This window comes from Solanum lycopersicum, chromosome 4 (assembly GCF_036512215.1).
Source record: "Solanum lycopersicum chromosome 4, SLM_r2.1".
NCBI classification, from domain to species: Eukaryota; Viridiplantae; Streptophyta; class Magnoliopsida; order Solanales; family Solanaceae; genus Solanum; species Solanum lycopersicum.
The window spans coordinates 65,505,119-65,521,764 of record NC_090803.1 but is presented as its reverse complement, the minus strand read 5'-3'; the positions used below and the strand labels follow the sequence as shown (position 1 = coordinate 65,521,764).

At 30.0% G+C, this 16,646-nt stretch overlaps 2 protein-coding genes across 3 annotated transcripts; one reads left to right on the top strand and one right to left on the bottom strand.

Moving 5' to 3' along the window:
- Positions 1–87: 87 nt before the first annotated feature.
- Positions 88–5,849, top strand: LOC138337041 (phosphatidate phosphatase PAH2-like). 2 transcript variants are annotated; one of them, XM_069297435.1, is made up of 9 exons: positions 88–1,404; positions 1,485–1,558; positions 3,010–3,094; positions 3,403–3,489; positions 3,561–3,633; positions 4,134–4,177; positions 4,736–4,864; positions 4,939–5,036; positions 5,432–5,849. In XM_069297435.1, the coding sequence occupies exons 1-9, from the start codon at positions 1,024–1,026 to the stop codon at positions 5,457–5,459; spliced, it is 999 nt and encodes a 332-aa protein (XP_069153536.1). In that variant the 5' UTR covers positions 88–1,023; the 3' UTR covers positions 5,460–5,849. The 2 variants fall into 2 exon arrangements, with proteins under 2 accessions (XP_069153536.1, XP_069153535.1); XM_069297434.1 differs by having other exon boundaries at positions 315–1,404; positions 5,438–5,849.
- A 2,172-nt stretch (positions 5,850–8,021) lies between these two features.
- On the bottom strand, positions 8,022–9,880 carry LOC101261515 (calmodulin-like protein 5). The gene is made up of 2 exons (XM_026030520.2): positions 9,690–9,880; positions 8,022–8,220 (listed from the first exon to the last, which is right to left on the bottom strand). The coding sequence occupies exons 1-2, from the start codon at positions 9,878–9,880 to the stop codon at positions 8,022–8,024; spliced, it is 390 nt and encodes a 129-aa protein (XP_025886305.2).
- Between the last annotated feature and the right edge of the window lie 6,766 nt (positions 9,881–16,646).

Below are 16,646 nucleotides of genomic sequence, written 5' to 3'. Positions count from 1 at the left end.
CTATTTCAACCCTTCTCGAGGCTGTATTGCCTAAAACCCATATCAACCCCACATAGCCTAAAATTCACTTTATACCGCGTCGCTTCATTTCTCATTTTTATTTATCTTTAATTTATATTCTTTCGAAAGATTCAAAGATGTTTTCTTTAAATTTTACTTTATTTTTTTTTATTCGTATTTTTTTAGGATAAAAAATTTGCAATTCCTAATCTTTAAGCGAGTAGAAAATAAACTTAACAACGCATTAGCTCGAATAAGAATATAAATAAAAGATTTTGAACTTTAAAAATCCGATGCAAAAGATCTATCTACTCAATTAACTCGATCAATATTCTTTCATTGGTTACTTACCCGTTTGATATTATATGTGTAAATATACCTAAATATAAATACGAGTCTTTAATAACCTAATAAAAATATTAGGCACAATAGCGGTGTTGTTTTGTTAGACTCAGTATTTTTATATTTTATAAAATAAATACTACGCTCTTTCACCAAACAATTCTTCAACGTTAAATATTCTTGACGGTTTTGTTCTGAAACTATGATTCTCTTTTAGATTTTGGTTTTGTTGATTTCTGATAAAAAACTAAAAGAGAATAATTTTTTCTCCCATTTTATTGCTATCTTTTTATGTTTGATTTGTTGGGGGTTGCAGCAAATTTATTTATGTTCTTTTAGTTTTTCCTCTTTTATCTGTATTTGAATCTTGATCAACTAATGTTCTTTGATCAATTGTTTGTTAGAATCCAAATACGTGAGCAAGAGAAAAAGATTTAGGAAATGAGTAAAGATTGGATTTTTATGGGAAAGATCTAAAGATTTGGTTGAGGGGATTAATGAATTGTAGCATATGAGCTAAAAAATACAATCTTGGTGAGTAGGGTATGTTATTTGTGGGAAGTTTTGTTAGATTTTCTTGTATGTATTGATATTAGATGATTTAAACAGAGTCACGTGGTTAGTGAGGATTCATATAGCTGACCTCGACAGTGGCGTAGTAGTTGTTGTTGTTATAAGAGAATGAGTGCTATGGGGAGGATAGGTAGTTACATAGGTAGAGGGGTACGTAGTGTTTCGGGGACGTTAAATCCATTTGGTGGTGCTGTGGATATCATTGTGGTGAGGCAGCCAGATGGGAGTTTGAAATCAACTCCTTGGTATGTTAGATTTGGGAAGATTCAGGGGGTTTTGAAGGCTAGAGAAAATGCGGTTAATGTAAGTGTCAATGGCGTTGAAGCTGGTTTTCGTATGAATTTAGATACTAGAGGGCAGGCATACTTCCTAAGGGAGCGAGACATGGAAAATGGATATTCTTTAACTACTCGAACATCTGAACAACTTGCAACTTTGAATCTGAAGGAGGGAAAGAATGTGGTTGTATTCACGTGCTCAAAACAGCAGGTCACTTCTTCTCATTACATCTCCTTTTGGTATGTATGCAAATGCATGCTTATAATTTGTCTGAGGTTCGTATATTTCAGGTTGATGCACGTATATATTTGTGGAGATGGGATGCAAATATTGTAATCTCGGATGTTGATGGAACAATTACTAGGTAAAGTCAATTCCTTTTCTAATATAGATGTTGCCGTTATTGTCCTCTCTAAACTGCTTTCTTCTCAGAGTTAGCTTTATGATTTAAATCCATGCCCGAAAGTCCTAGAATTAGATGAAAGGTGGTCTTAATTGATGAACCTTAACATGACGCAGATGCACTTAGAAGTGTTCAAACACGAGATGAGTATCCACTCTTCCCTTATAGATTTTCTTAGTTTGTCTTGGGAGATTAAGAGCAGAGTTGATACATAATTAATTGTAGAGAAGTGGGTTTACAAATAGATATGAAATTGAGATTTTTATTTTTTTAACTTTCGAAAGAGAACTTTGAAGCCCAAACTTGGAGCTTTTTCTATGACCACTGACTTTGTCCCTTAAATGTTGCATAGAGTTGCACACAATGGTAATATACCTAGAAATGAATTCAAGGAGTACGAGAATCAATGCTGAAAAAGCTAATGTCACTCACTGCACACCGAGCCGCCTACTCCAGTCATAAGCTAATTATGAACTTAATTCTATAATGACCCATGGTTGTCTAAGACTTCAATTCAAGACCATCCTTTGCAGGATTAGGAGATTCTTAGCCTTTCTGAGGCACATTAGGATTATAGTGGTGTTATGCACCTATAGATAGTGGGTCCTCTTTAACTTTTGCAATATTCTTTTTCTTTTGTTTTGATAATTTAGCAATAATAGTGGTGTTCAAAAAGTAATTAATGGCTGAAGAGAAGATTTGTTATCTAGGAAAGGGGATGCTATTTTTGAAAAAGAATGTAAGACAATCTTTTTTACGCCAAAGTGAGTAATTACTATGAGAGGTGCAAACTGCCAACCATTTATACGTTGCAACCACATCCATAGTATGTACTATATGACCTTGAAACATTCTACAGGGAAATAGGGGTTATCTGACAGTGCAACTTGAAGTTAATAGTTATCAGAAGGTAGGTAATGAAGGATCTGGCCCTTCTTCATTGGTCTCCAGACTCCAATTGGGATAAAATTTAGCCGAGTCAATGAAACACTTAATGTGTCTGGTTTGGCTCCTATGTTCTAACTTTTGAAGCAGCTAAATCTACTCCAACACTATGACTGTTGTGTTTCCATCAAAACATGGCATAGAAACAGATAACAACTGTCATTTCTAGTTTCTTTTGCCCCTCTCTTTGTTTCTTGTCATGCACTTGCTTAATTCGTACATGACGTGTTCCTTTTCCAGAATGGATTGGAACTTGCGTACCTTTAGTCATTTCCCTGCTCTAAAATTTTCTATGCTGGTTGCCTTTGCTCCTTATTGAACTTATATTGGTTCGCCTTTTGGTTATTGGCTCCTTAGTGGACAAGAATGCTAGACTCTTGTTTGAGTTAGTTAATATAAATAATAGATGTAGATCACATTTTTCCTTGTTTCTGCCTGATGTGTGCTAGTTTTTCTCAATTAAACAGATCTGACGTTCTAGGACAGTTCATGCCTTTGGTGGGGAGGGATTGGTCACAGACAGGTGTTGCACATCTCTTATCGGCTATCAAGGTTTGTAGACTTGATTCATTTTCTCTTCTCCCTTTTTTAGGAGGTTTATTCAGACTAACCGTGAGAAGTTATGCTGCCAATTTCATATTTATGGCAAGCAAATTGTTACTAGATCCAGGTCTTTAGTTCCAGTGTGGTCTTTATATTGTGGTAAAAAAAAGAATGTTCATTATATCGGGAACACATATTTGCGTTTTTGCAATGACTGCTAAGGTCAAAATGTTTCTACACTTGCTCTATTTAAATATATCGTTTGGTTTTCCTCTGATAGTAGGATAAGAGTGTCTGATCTTGTCTTCTTTCTGCAGGAGAACGGTTATCAATTGCTTTTCTTGAGTGCACGTTCTATTTCACAGGCCTATCTGACTAGACAATTCCTGTTTAATCTTATGCAGGTATTTATATTAAGTGTACATTTCCTTTTCTCCTCATCCATTAGTTTGACTTCGTCTTTTGATAATTGCAGGATGGAAAGGGATTACCGGAAGGACCAGTTGTCACATCTCCTGATGGGCTTTTTCTTTCTCTATACAGAGAAGGTTGTTCCTTTCTTTATTCTGTGAAGAGTTCTCCCTTTAATTCTTCATTGCTCTAAACTATATCCAATTGAGTTGGTAATAATCTGTTTTCCCGTATTCGTGTGAACCATGATAAGTAGAATAAAACACAATCATCTTACAACATCCCGGTAGAATAAAAAGCTAATATAAATCTGTTTTTCTTTTAGAAATTTATTTATAGTGGCATGTTGCACTTTCTTTCATTATATAATTTTCAATTGGTGATGCAGGCATATCTTTGACGGAGAAGTAAGTTTTTGCTGGTGTTATTTGGTTACTACCACTCATTTTTATTGAACATATTTGCATTGTAGCGCCAATCTCACTACCTCATATTTTAACATCTCCATAGTGCCAGTTGTTCAGTTACTGCTCCAGTTTTTAGTAGGATATTTGAACTAAATTCTCCCTGAAGAAGTGCTTCGGATTTTGCTAGGAGTATGATTGAAAGGTGCATCTAACTCTTTTATCTTTTGCAGTGGTTAAAAGAGCTCCCCAGGAATTCAAAATTGCTTGCTTACAGGTCAATTCTTGATTCATTTCTTTTCCTCGTTACAGTATTTTTGCATATTAAGCAAAGAAGTTCTGCGTGCCCGCCAAAGCCATGAGGCTGGGGAGGCCTTGGACTAATGCTGCAACCTAGTGATGATCTGCTTCTGATAAGAGTGCTTTTATCATTTAAAGGAATAAACAACTTACATCTACTCACTCCTGTTTTAAGGTGTATGAGAAGTTGGGTTGCTTGGTGTGTCCTGTGCTTAAAATATGACTGTGCAGAAACATCGAGATGTGGTTAATATAGTAAATAATCACAAGACGGATTGTATAATAAGATAAAACTTTAAATCATAACTTGGAGAGGGAAACATCTCTCACGATAAAAGCAACACCGCTTTCTCCTTTGGTGCTTCATTCCCCCATCCTATTTACCAGAATTTTTCTCTTGGAATAATAATGTTTTGCAACTTCCTAAGGGCTGTGTAGACGTTTTAGTGACTAACTTTCGGCAATTCATCTTAGGTCATCTTAGCTTTGGCAAAAAATATAAATAATTAACACAGAGTCGACTTTCAAATTGCAGGAAATCAAGGCATTGTTCCCTTATAATAGGAATCCGTTTTATGCTGGTTTTGGAAACAGGGACACTGACGAGATCTGCTACCTCAAGGTTGAAATACCTGAAGCAAAAATATTCACCATCAATTCAAAGGTATGTTGAAGTCAACTGAAAAGGGCCTTTTGCAAGTAGCAGTTTTTTGATGATACTATTATGATGGTGTACAGGGTCAAATTGTTCTAAAGCGCAACACAGATACAATGTCATACTCCTGTCTACATGGTTGTGTTAATGACTTGTTTCCACCGATGTCCTCAGTGAGCAGGTTGGATTTCTTAGCTTTTCTTTTGTACATAGATGATACTTGACCATATAGAAGGGGAGCCAGGGCGTAACTGGTAAAGTTGCTTCCATGTAACCCGGAGATCACAAGTTCAAGCCGTGGAAATAGCCTCTTGCAGAAATGCAGGGTTAGGCTGCGTATTATAGACTCTTGTGGTCCGGCTCTTCCCCAGACCTCGCGCATAGAGCGAGCTTAGTGCACCGGACTGCCCCCTTTTTATACTTGATTATTTAGTACTTAATAGAGCAAAGAGAAATTAATCTGTGATATCTCAAGTTTCAATTGTTTCCCTCACAGTTAGCTATCTTGACATGGAGCATCAGAGCGTTTTCACCATTACATTCATTTTAATGATCATCCGTCTTGTTTGTTCATAGGTGCAGCTTACGGAGGCTGACTATGTGAGTATAGCTTCTTGATCTGCATATCGCATGCAAAGAGAAAACACGTGTGAGTGGACTCACAATGCGAACTTTTGTTGTATTTTTCTTTCCTTTTACCTTATTTGCATAAGGAGACGAGTTGGTAATTACATACTTTAAACTACACAGCTTTGGCTTAACCAAAGACAGCTTCACTTAAACTTGTATATATTGCTCATGGAAGTTACTAGCATGTATCAATAGTTGCTTGTTGCTCATCTGCTCTGCGTTCATGTATATATACAATTTTCGGAGGAAATTACAAATAAGTTCCATAACGATCGAATTAGTTGGACTTTGTAAAATGTTGTAATAGTTCATAAGAAGCTGCAGAGGTTTTGGTATGTTATATGGGCAAAAAGTGTTATTACCATGAGGTAGTGTTTTCTTGCTTGATAATTTTAACAATGGAGTTCTATGTTTATTTTTATATGCTGCTCTATGGATTCATTAACTATTGGAAGAAAATTATGTCTCAGAATTTTTAATTGCTGGTAATATAAGAGTACTTTAGATCAAGTTCTCATTCATAGGATTTTAGAATGTTGGTAAATGAAAACAACATCAATCGGATCAGAGTAAACAACAATATCGAATTAGGTTTCCCTTTGCCTTGGGAAAAATTCACTCTCGGTCACCAGCTTTCCCAAAATTAGGGGAGATATGCTGCTTACTGCCCACGGAAGCATTCAACCTATACCTATAGTGAAGTTGTTCGTCTATCTTTCTAATCTCCTTTCGTCGTGTTCATCATATTAGGCTTTGACCCACGGAAACATTCAACCTATACCTATAGTGAAGTTGTTCGTCTATCTTTCTAATCTCCTTTCGTCGTGTTCATCATATTTTAGGCTTTGACCTAGTGAAAAATGGGATTGATGGTTTTAGGCCAAAAAAGGAAAAGAGAGGAGAGCCTTAGGGTACGCGACGCAAATATATAGAGTGTGAAACTAAATGAAAAACTTAGTTTCGTTGCTTAGGGTGTGTTCGGTACGAAGGAAAATCTTTTTTTAAAAAATAAGTGAATTTCTTACTACAACGTATGGAGTGGCGGAGGAGGCTATAGGATGGGGCGAAAATGAGGTGTGGTGGAGGGTGGGTAGGACACACATGTGGAACTTCTTGTTTTTTATTTAATAAGAAAGTTATTTTTTCTAATTTTTAAGGAACTCGTTAAATATTATATCATTACAAAACTAATTTGATTTATGTAGGTTTGTGTGGTACTAACATGTTGGCAATTGTGTAGTGACCATCTTGAAATCCACACATATATATATCAAAATATAACTCTGTCCGTCGAAGCTTCAACAGAAATAGTTAGTTATTGTTACAACATATAAACATGAAAATTATTAAGACACAATCATAAAAACTTTCGAAGGTCTAATAGAAATAGTTAGTTATTGTTACAACATACAAACATAAAAATTAATAAGACACAATCCTAATACCTAAGTGCTTCAACGCGAACTCGGCTAGGTTCATGATTTCATCCTCATCAATGGATCCATCGCCGTTAACATCAGCATATTTAACAGCCCGATGGACCTTTATCCGTCGGAACCATCCTCCGTTCGATCGGACCGCCTCTCGGAGATCTTCTTTGCTAATCTTTCCATCCTTATTTTCATCGAATTTCTTCAACCATCTCTTGAATTCTGCCAAAGTCATTTCACGTTTTCCATCGCTAGAAACGCTACGATATTCGATATTTTTGAATGCCATAAAGTGATAAAAAAAAATTAGTTTGTGATTGAGACGTAGTTATCGACTGTATAACTTAGGTAATGAAATGACCTCACATTTATAACAATAAAAACACATAGATGCTTCACGTTTACGCAACTGTGTAAATTATTTTATTATGGTAGAAAAATATAATGTCACTTTCACTGCTAATGGAATAAGTTAATGGATTAAAAAGTGTAACAAGTGAGTATAGTTTAATTTGTTAAAATCAAATTTAGATCATATTGTCCAACTTTGAATATTTTATTATTAATCGATTCGAAAAGACTCAAGTTTAATCCTAGGCAACTACTATACGAATATCTCATTATCGAAAAATGATTGATTAGCTGATTAAAAGTAGTTGATAATTATCCAATCGAAAAATGATTTTATACTAATATATTTGAATAATTGTGCTGAAATTGACCGTTCATGCTAAAATGGTTGAAATGTTCATAAAGTTCCTAAAAACATATACAAATCTAAAAGTATTTTAAATATTAAAAAATGGATGAATAACTAGAATGAAGAAATAAAAGACAACTTTTAAATATATTTAACTTCAAATACTTTTTTTCTTCAAATATCACCCAATTCATATCGATGCAACTACTTACTAGTAACTACAACCAAAAGCTTACATATTCTACTCTGAAAACTCAAAAGCATATATATATCCATATCGATCATGGACTAACAAGAAAAAAAGAACTATCAATCACATTCAGTTACCATAAAACACGATTTATTTATTTAACAATCTTGAAGGTCAATTATAAGTGAAACTACACTTATAACTAAACTCCTTGTACTAGTTGGAACAAGCATTTCTTAGCCTGTAACCACGTTTTCTTGCATACTCAACAAGTTTATCCAACTCTTTCTTATCAATAAGCCCATCACCATTTTTATCAGCCCGGTGAAGGGCTCGGCCCGCTCGATATCCCGGAAAAGTGGACCCCAGCTGCCGGAATGCCTCCGTGAGATCCTCTTTAGTGAGGTAGCCATCTCTGTTGAAATCACATTGTTTGAAGATATTTATCAATTGAACTTCAGTCAAAGGTACTTGTCCACAGGTACATCGTATGATGTTCCTGGGGCGGAAAAAATCAAACATATTGTAATTTTTATCCGAACAAGATTTTTTAATTTTTTTTTTTGGTATTTGAGTATGAATTCTCCGATGGATGAGGAATTAAGTACAAATGAAATTAAGATTATATATATAACTACTGTTCTAGTGGATGCAGCATCTTTTTATCGAAACATTATTCATATTTTTCGATTAAATTATTTGATTGAGTCCTTGATAATATGGAATTTGTGAGATGTGCCCCCTCAAGTTTTAGAATTTGCAAAAACTTTCTGTTTTGTGATGATAGAGACTTTTAACTTTTTATAACAATCTAACACCTTTGACTGAGAATGAAACAGTCTTACCACAACGTATCATTGTTGCGGTAATCGTCTTTGATGAACGACATGGATAGCTGTTACTAAGAATCGAATCAAATTAAAAGAGTGGTATACAACGTGTATCATGAAGAATATAATGCTAGGTCCAGGCTTCAAACACTCAACTGGATAAGAGTGACTGTAAATAAAAATATACTACTGGTATTATTTTTATTTTTAGTTGATACTTTCTTATAAGATTTCATTTTTATAATATCCTTATCTTTATTGTTTGGTTTATGATATAATTATTAGTTGTTGCCTGCCTATAATTGACTTAATGCCCTTTTTAGTATTTATTACAAATACTCCTTTTTGTTTCATTTGTACGTATGTTTAAAAAATTCAAATATAATAATATCTATCGGTATTTTCAAGTTTCAAAGTGGGAAAATATCCTTCTAATACTAATCTAACATAGAATCTTATTCTCTGTGTTCGTTATGTTACTTTATTTATGTTTTATTGTTTTGTTATTTAATCATAAAACTTTGTAGTATAAGATAATTTGGTTGAAGAAGTTATATTTATATGAAGAAAATTTCCTCTCTTTATATTTTTTTGTTTGTTTACCTATTCGTATATTAAACGAAAATGGAATAAGTGTTAAGAGTAAATGAAAAAAGGCTAAGCTATTGGAGTGCTAAAAAGTAACAATAGAAATGCTACTACCACATGAGTTGTGGCGTAGGGATATTACTATTTGAGTGTACTTTTAGTCCGATGTCTCGGATTTATTAAGTAGTACGATTGGCGATCCGAATTTAATTGAGATTCTGATTCAAACTCCCAACGCCAAGTGAAAAAACAATAACAAAAAAAAAAGAAGAAGCTATGGGCCTATAACAAAACTCACATAAAGAGAAAATACAAACATGATGATCAAACCATGCATATAGTCATATTAACATTTAACCATATTCTAAAACCCTAGAAAATCCAAAAAAGTAATGCAAATTATTAACGTACATATAGTTATATATTTACTTCTTAGTTCTTACAACAACCGGGAGCTAGTGTATACCCATGTTTTCTTGCATACTCAACAAGTTGATCCAACTCCATGGTACTCATATCAATACGTCCATCGCCATTCTTATCAGCATGGTGAATAGCTCGAGCAGCTCGCCATCTCGGGGCGTTGGAGCCTAGCTGCTGGAACAACTTCTTCAGCTCTTCTTTGTTGAGGTAATTGTCACCGTTGGAATCATACATTTTTATAATATTGATTAGTTGTTCATCAGACAAATGTACATGACTACAGGGACACTTTATCTTGTTATTCCTACTAGGCCTAAAAAAGCTCAACATATTTTAAATTTAATATGTATATACGTGTATATATGAATTTTATGTGTTAAGAGGGAAAAGAAGAGGCAAAATTTTTATAAGAGGATGAGTATTTTACACAAACTACATGCAAGGAGTTAGGAATATATATATATATATAACAAGTTTCTCACTGAGGAGTAAAACTTTTTCATTTGCCCGTCTTGACCACTCGTTTCGTGACAAGTCAGATATGCTTAAGTGGTTAAATATTTTTATCATCAATCGACAAATTAAGGATTTGAATCATGTAGGAGGATAAGTAAAAACACTATTGAGTCTGATCATAAGCTACAATATATGTTCAAATTTACATATTTAAAAATTATGTAAAAATATATAATAAATCATTATAATTATAAGAAAAACTTCTTTAATTTTTTTAAGTTCGTACAATGCTACATAAATTAGAACGAAAAGAACATATATTGTAAGCTTGCTTACAACAAATATTTATTCCTCCATTCTTGGTTATGGTCTTTGTGGAATCACCTTAACTAACTTCTTTTGACTAAATTACTCTTTTTTGACTAATGTTATCTTTATTATTGTTATATGACATTTTTTATGTTTTGAGAATCAAACAGTTTAAGTTTGATTGAAAATTTACATATGAAATCTTCAATTATTTTGAAATGAAATTTATATATTTGTAAACTACATAAAAAGTACTATAAACCACAATAATTGATAATCGAATTTTAAAAAATTTATGACAAAATTTATGATCAAAGATAGACTTATTTGATTCTTGAAATCCAAAAATGGACATATAAAATTGGACGGAGACAATAGTACTGAAACGATATAACAAGTCCCTTTAGATTATGAAATTTGTTAGGTTTCAAATGCCCTGTTTTGGATAATGTTTTTCTTAAAAGAGAAAGGAAAAAAAAAAGGAATTTGTTCTCAATTTTCTTTACATTTAAGCTTCTTACATATTTTCTAAAAATAATTTTTTCCAAAATTCGTTGCAAATTTGTAATTTTAGTGTTATGTTCATGAATCATCCCGTTGGACCAAAAAGCAACACATATTTCCGAAATATATAGAAATATGAATTATGTGTGATTTTTAAAAATTTTATTCAGAAAAGTCTTAATAAAAATATTGCTCCTAATATTAAGCTCAATAATGTATAAATTAATCAGATTTTAATATAAATATCCACGCTGAAATATATAAAGCAACAAATTAATGATAAATTGAAAATCTCTTTAGAAATAAAGTGATATAATATGAATTTCTTTTACAGGCAACATTAATACGCAAGCCTGATGATGTCATTATACATGATATCAGTTATAGGGAAAAAGTAAGTATGAATATTATTTTTTCCATCCATTTTTTAGGGAAAGAATAAAAGGACAACTAGACACAAATTAATTAAATAATGATATTTATTGTTTTTAATTAATTAAATTGTAGCTCAACCAATTAAGGAAATAAGGTCAATGTCCAATTTATAATCGTGATACAAATATTTATCAATGTAAGACATCTTTAATATTATCAAATCATTCAAAAAAAAAAAAGATAAAATATACTAGCTATAAATATAACCTAAACTTCTTTATATATAGTTCATCCTAAAAGAAGTGAATGCAACATTTCGAATTCACACGAGTTCAATATATTTTATATGTAAAAAATTCTTTAAAGTTATAACTATTATTATATTTGATCTTGAGATATCAAAAGTACAATAAATTCAATATTAAAAAATCTTAAATATCGAATACATTAAATTTAAATTCATTGTTACAACATGGTAGGTAATAACCTCACCTTTTCTGGGGAGGATTTGGGCTCAAGAAGAACTTATGCCTTTCCTAATCCATTTGAAGATAAGTGGGAATCGGGTTCATATATATATATATATATATATATATATATATATATATATATATATATATATATATATAATTTTCATGACTTGGCTATATGTTTATGATCCTGTGGAGGGCATGCTTAAGAATCTAGGGAAGAATATATAATTTTAATCTTATTCAATTTTTATAAAGATATTATCTCCGTTTATTTTTAATCGTCATTTTAACTTATTTTGTATTCATCAATTAGATCTTAGATCATGGAAATAGTCACAACAACACCATCTATAGATGTACAGGAAGAAGTGCCTAAAAACTTATGTAATTTGCTAAACATTATCAAATTTCTTTTTTATAAGTGTGAGTCGTTTAATTTAGAATTATTTGGGCTAATTTCATATGTTTTAATACTATCTAAAAAAAGTTATTAAATTTTTGAAAATTAACATTTGTGATTATAATCCCTCCAAAATGAAACAACCTGTTTATCTTCCCATGAAAATAAATAACTTCCTCATATTAATAACAAAAAAGTAGATATATGTCGAAGATCTAAAAATAAATAAATAATTAGAATGTTCATCGCCACATTCTATTTTTCTCATTAAAGTTATTACATATACAGAATAAATAAATAAATTAACTATTATGATTCTATGGAAGCTATTTCAAACATATACGGAACTCTATCACTTGTTATCATTATTTTATTTTTACACATATTAATATAAACGTAAAATACGACTAAAATGAGTAAAATCATCTCCATTTTAAAATTTCTCACTTTATCCCCCTTTTTCTTTATGTGTTAATTTGTGCCGTACATAATCATTTATGATTTAAATTGATCTAATTTAATTATCTATCTAGCCGTGAAAATTCAAAAAAGTAAATAAAATTTGATATTTTGGCTACTAGGTAAAACTAACTTTACTCAGAAATTAGAAAATAAGGAACACATATAGACCATAAGTCCAACATGGAATTTACAAAGCAACAATACATAATTACATATATATTACAAAATACCCAAAAGATCTTTTTTTTTTCCATATATTACAAGACGAAACAAAAATAGATACATAACACATAAAATCCAACCTAGATGTTTTTTCTTTGTTTCCCGTCTGGTATCCAGTATCGTGTTATGAAATTTTAAAGCCCCATTTCGAAGCATAGTGAACAAGTTCACTCATTTCATCTTCGTTAATATATCCATCACCATTTTTATCTGCGTGACGAAGGGCTTTTCCAGCTTTCCATCGACAAAAATGCAACCCCATCTCTTTAAAAGCTAATCTCAATTCATGTTTGCTAAGTTTACCATCACTATTTTTATCATATTTCATTAGTATACCTTTCACTTGCTCTTCACTTAATGGATAACTTACTCTTCTAGGAATGAACCAAGGCATTTTTTTTTGTTGCTATAGTTTTTAGGATAAGTAATTAGTGGTTGGATGAATTTTCGACAAGTTGTGTTTCATATATATATAATATTAGGGTCACTATAGTATTCATGTTGATCAGTCATTTTCTATTTGAGAATATTTTTATTTTCGTGGATTTATAGAATAATAAGAACTTATTCCTTCTTCAACTATTATTTACACTTGTTGAGATATGGGGTCATATTGTATTTACTCTGTTTGGCTATTTTTATTTGTCCTTTTCGAGAGTTAATTAAATTAATTTTTAAAATTAAATTAAATTTTATTAATTTGATTTTTTATACAAAAAATTAGATATTCAAAAATTATATGAAAATTATTATAAATTGCAATTTTTTTTCATATTAATAAGATATATATATATATATATATATATATATATATATATATATATATATATATATATATATATATATAAATTAAAGTTTTGATAGTTAGACTCTAAAAAAGAAAACTATATCAACTAAAAGTGAACGGAGATAGTATATAAATAGCTAAGAAACGAATTCAAAATTTTAAATTTTAAATTTTAGTGGTTCAACTTTTTGAACATTAGTTAAAAAGGAATTAAATATTGTCTTAAAAGGAGTATATCTAATAATTCTCTTTTGCTTTTGTTGTTCTTTATGGATATTTTTCTGTAAAAAAAATAAAGATATTTCAGTATCTTTGAACACTTATATATGCTTCAATTCGATTATTATACTACTGTTTTTTACTTTTTGTTAGACCAACAATGACCTATGTGAAAAAGATAAAATAAAATAGTTTAAAAAATTAAACATAATACTCATGTAATAATTTAGGATTGTGCGTATAGGTTAGGTAAAGGTAGGCTTCAATGGTTTCACATTATGAAATTCTAAGTTTTAATAATTCAAATTAGAGATGTTAAGTATATCTATGTTTACATATTATTAATTATTGATATCTTAATTGTTAAGCGTAGTTGTTTATTTTTATTTTACAATTGGATAGATCTAAATGATTTAATTATACAACATAGTTTTAATATCATTAAAATATTATCGTTCATTTAAATATTTTACAATTACTCTATTTATTTTCACAGTTAATTATCGTTTCATCATTATCATCAATTATCACATACAAACGTCAACTATCAATATTATTATCTAGTTATCATTTATAATCATCATTTAAATTTAATTTTTTTAAATTAATATAATATTATAATATTAACCTAAAATATAAATCAAAATAGACATTAATATCTTAAAGGTGGTGTACTATTTGATCAACAGGTGTGCAAGATTCAGAAGAAACGTGATATGTTATAATAAATTAAATATATTAGACAACTAGAATAATTTCTTGCTTGTTCAAGCATAATTTGATTAATTATTAATAAAGTACTCAATAATTATGGAAACCTCTTTTCTGTGGAAAATATAATATTCCAGAAATTTGTTAAATTGTTTTATAATGATTGAATTGACCATTTGACAGATCCATTTGATCGAAATTAATCTTTAAGAATTTTTTTGGAACTCTTTTTCCATTGTAACTATTAAGTTTCTCTACTTTATATTTGTTTATTATAATTTTTTCTCTAGTAGCTTGGTCGAAAAAGCACTGAATAATTAATACTCAAATCACTAAAAGATCAAGAGAGAAGGGTCAAAAATGTTCTTAAACTATATGAAAGGAATAAAATGTTTTTCGTTTATAGTTTGATTTAAAAATATTTTTACGTTAATATTTTGGTTTAAAAATATCTTTGCAGTCAATACTTTGGTCCATAAATGCTCTTATAGTTACAAAATGGATCAAAAATGTCTTTTTACCGAATAAATATATTATTTTTTTCTTTTTTTTAGTACATCTTCTTCCTAGCTAAAATATTATTAAGGAACATTATTCTTGTTTTCTTTCTTCTCAAAATTACTTTAACAAATAAAATTGTAGGAATTTTTTTTTGTCTTCTTAATCTCATTTTATCAATTAAAATAGAATAATTTCATGTACCCTTTCGATAGATAATATATGTCATATATATAAAATCATAGTATATCTATCATTAATTTATATTTATATAACGATAAATATATTGATTATTAAATAAAAAATATTTTCATTTTTTATTTTTTTCTTAATTAAAGTAGGATAAACATTTTCTATTTTTTATAAAAAACATTAATTGAAAAAAAATTGTGTCAAAAAGAAAATAATAATAGATTTATTTGGAAAATGAACTTTTTTGCCCCATCAAATAATAATAAGGGAATTTTTGGGCCAATATCGATGATAAGAGCATTTTTGGATCAAACTATAAATGGGGGTATTTTTGTTTTTTTCGCATAATTTAAGGATATTTTTGAACCAAAGTATTGACGACAGAGATATTTTTAAGCTAAAGTATAAACAGAGAGCATTTTTATTCTTTTTACATAGTTTAAAGAAATTTTTTATCCTTTTAATTATAAAGCATATTTTTTTGCTTCTTAATCACATATTCTGCTATTCTAATCTACGTAACTGATAAAAAAATTTACATTTTATTTCAGATTTGATCAATCTCATGATTAGAGAAAAAAAGTCATTTTCTATTAAATGTTATGCTCTAGATAATTGATAAATGTATCACATTCTTATACTTGGAATATTTGAACAAATAAAGTATAAACTCTTTATTAAATTAATTAATACTATAGTCATAACTCATAAACTCTAAAGTTCCAGTACCAGATCATTACGCAATCCATACTCCATACAAGCCGTGGCGGAGCCACATGCAGTTAAAAGATATCTAGTTCGATACCTTTTCATTAAAAAATTATATTGTATAGTTAGAAAAAAAGTATTTTTGCTATGTATATATATTATATATTGACATTCTTTTATTTTGATACAATTTTATCTTTTTATATTTTGATACCCTTGAACAAATTCTGGCTCTGCTACTGAATACAAAGACAACACATACACATTAAATTTTTTCGTTTATATATCATGTCGAAAGTTATGATTTCAGAAGAAATCGTACGTAAAGAGCTATATCAATTGACTCATATGTGAATTCAGAATTTGAATATTATATATTCAAGTTCGAAATTCTATTAAAGCTTATTTGATTTTTAGTGTCAAAATTTATCATCCATATATTATAATTATATGAAGCAAAGAATAAGTTCCCCCAATATATTATTCAAGATTCATTTGGGTAGTCATAGATTAATTATTTATAAATGGATATAAGAAATATATAGAAGATGATAAGACAGGCAAACACTATAATTATATACCGAAAGTTTAAGAATATACAACAGAAAGTAGATGATTTATGTTAATCTTTTAACACAGTATCCATCGTTCTCTTTTACATTAATTAATTCAAGAAAGTTTATT

What these genes read in the sequence shown, in the direction of transcription:
- LOC138337041 (XM_069297435.1), top strand. Translation starts at nt 1,024, where the DNA reads ATGAGTGCTATGGGGAGGATAGGTAGTTACATAGGTAGAGGGGTACGT. An exon ending in GTTGATGGAACAATTACTAG is followed by an intron (nt 1,559 to 3,009) that starts GTAAAGTCAATT and finishes TCAATTAAACAG; the next exon opens with ATCTGACGTTCTAGGACAGT. An exon ending in CCGATGTCCTCAGTGAGCAG is followed by an intron (nt 5,037 to 5,431) that starts GTTGGATTTCTT and finishes GTTTGTTCATAG; the next exon opens with GTGCAGCTTACGGAGGCTGA.
- LOC101261515 (XM_026030520.2), bottom strand. Translation starts at nt 9,880, where the DNA reads ATGTATGATTCCAACGGTGACAATTACCTCAACAAAGAAGAGCTGAAG. An exon ending in GAGTATGCAAGAAAACATGG is followed by an intron (nt 8,221 to 9,689) that starts GTATACACTAGC and finishes TGATTTCAACAG; the next exon opens with AGATGGCTACCTCACTAAAG.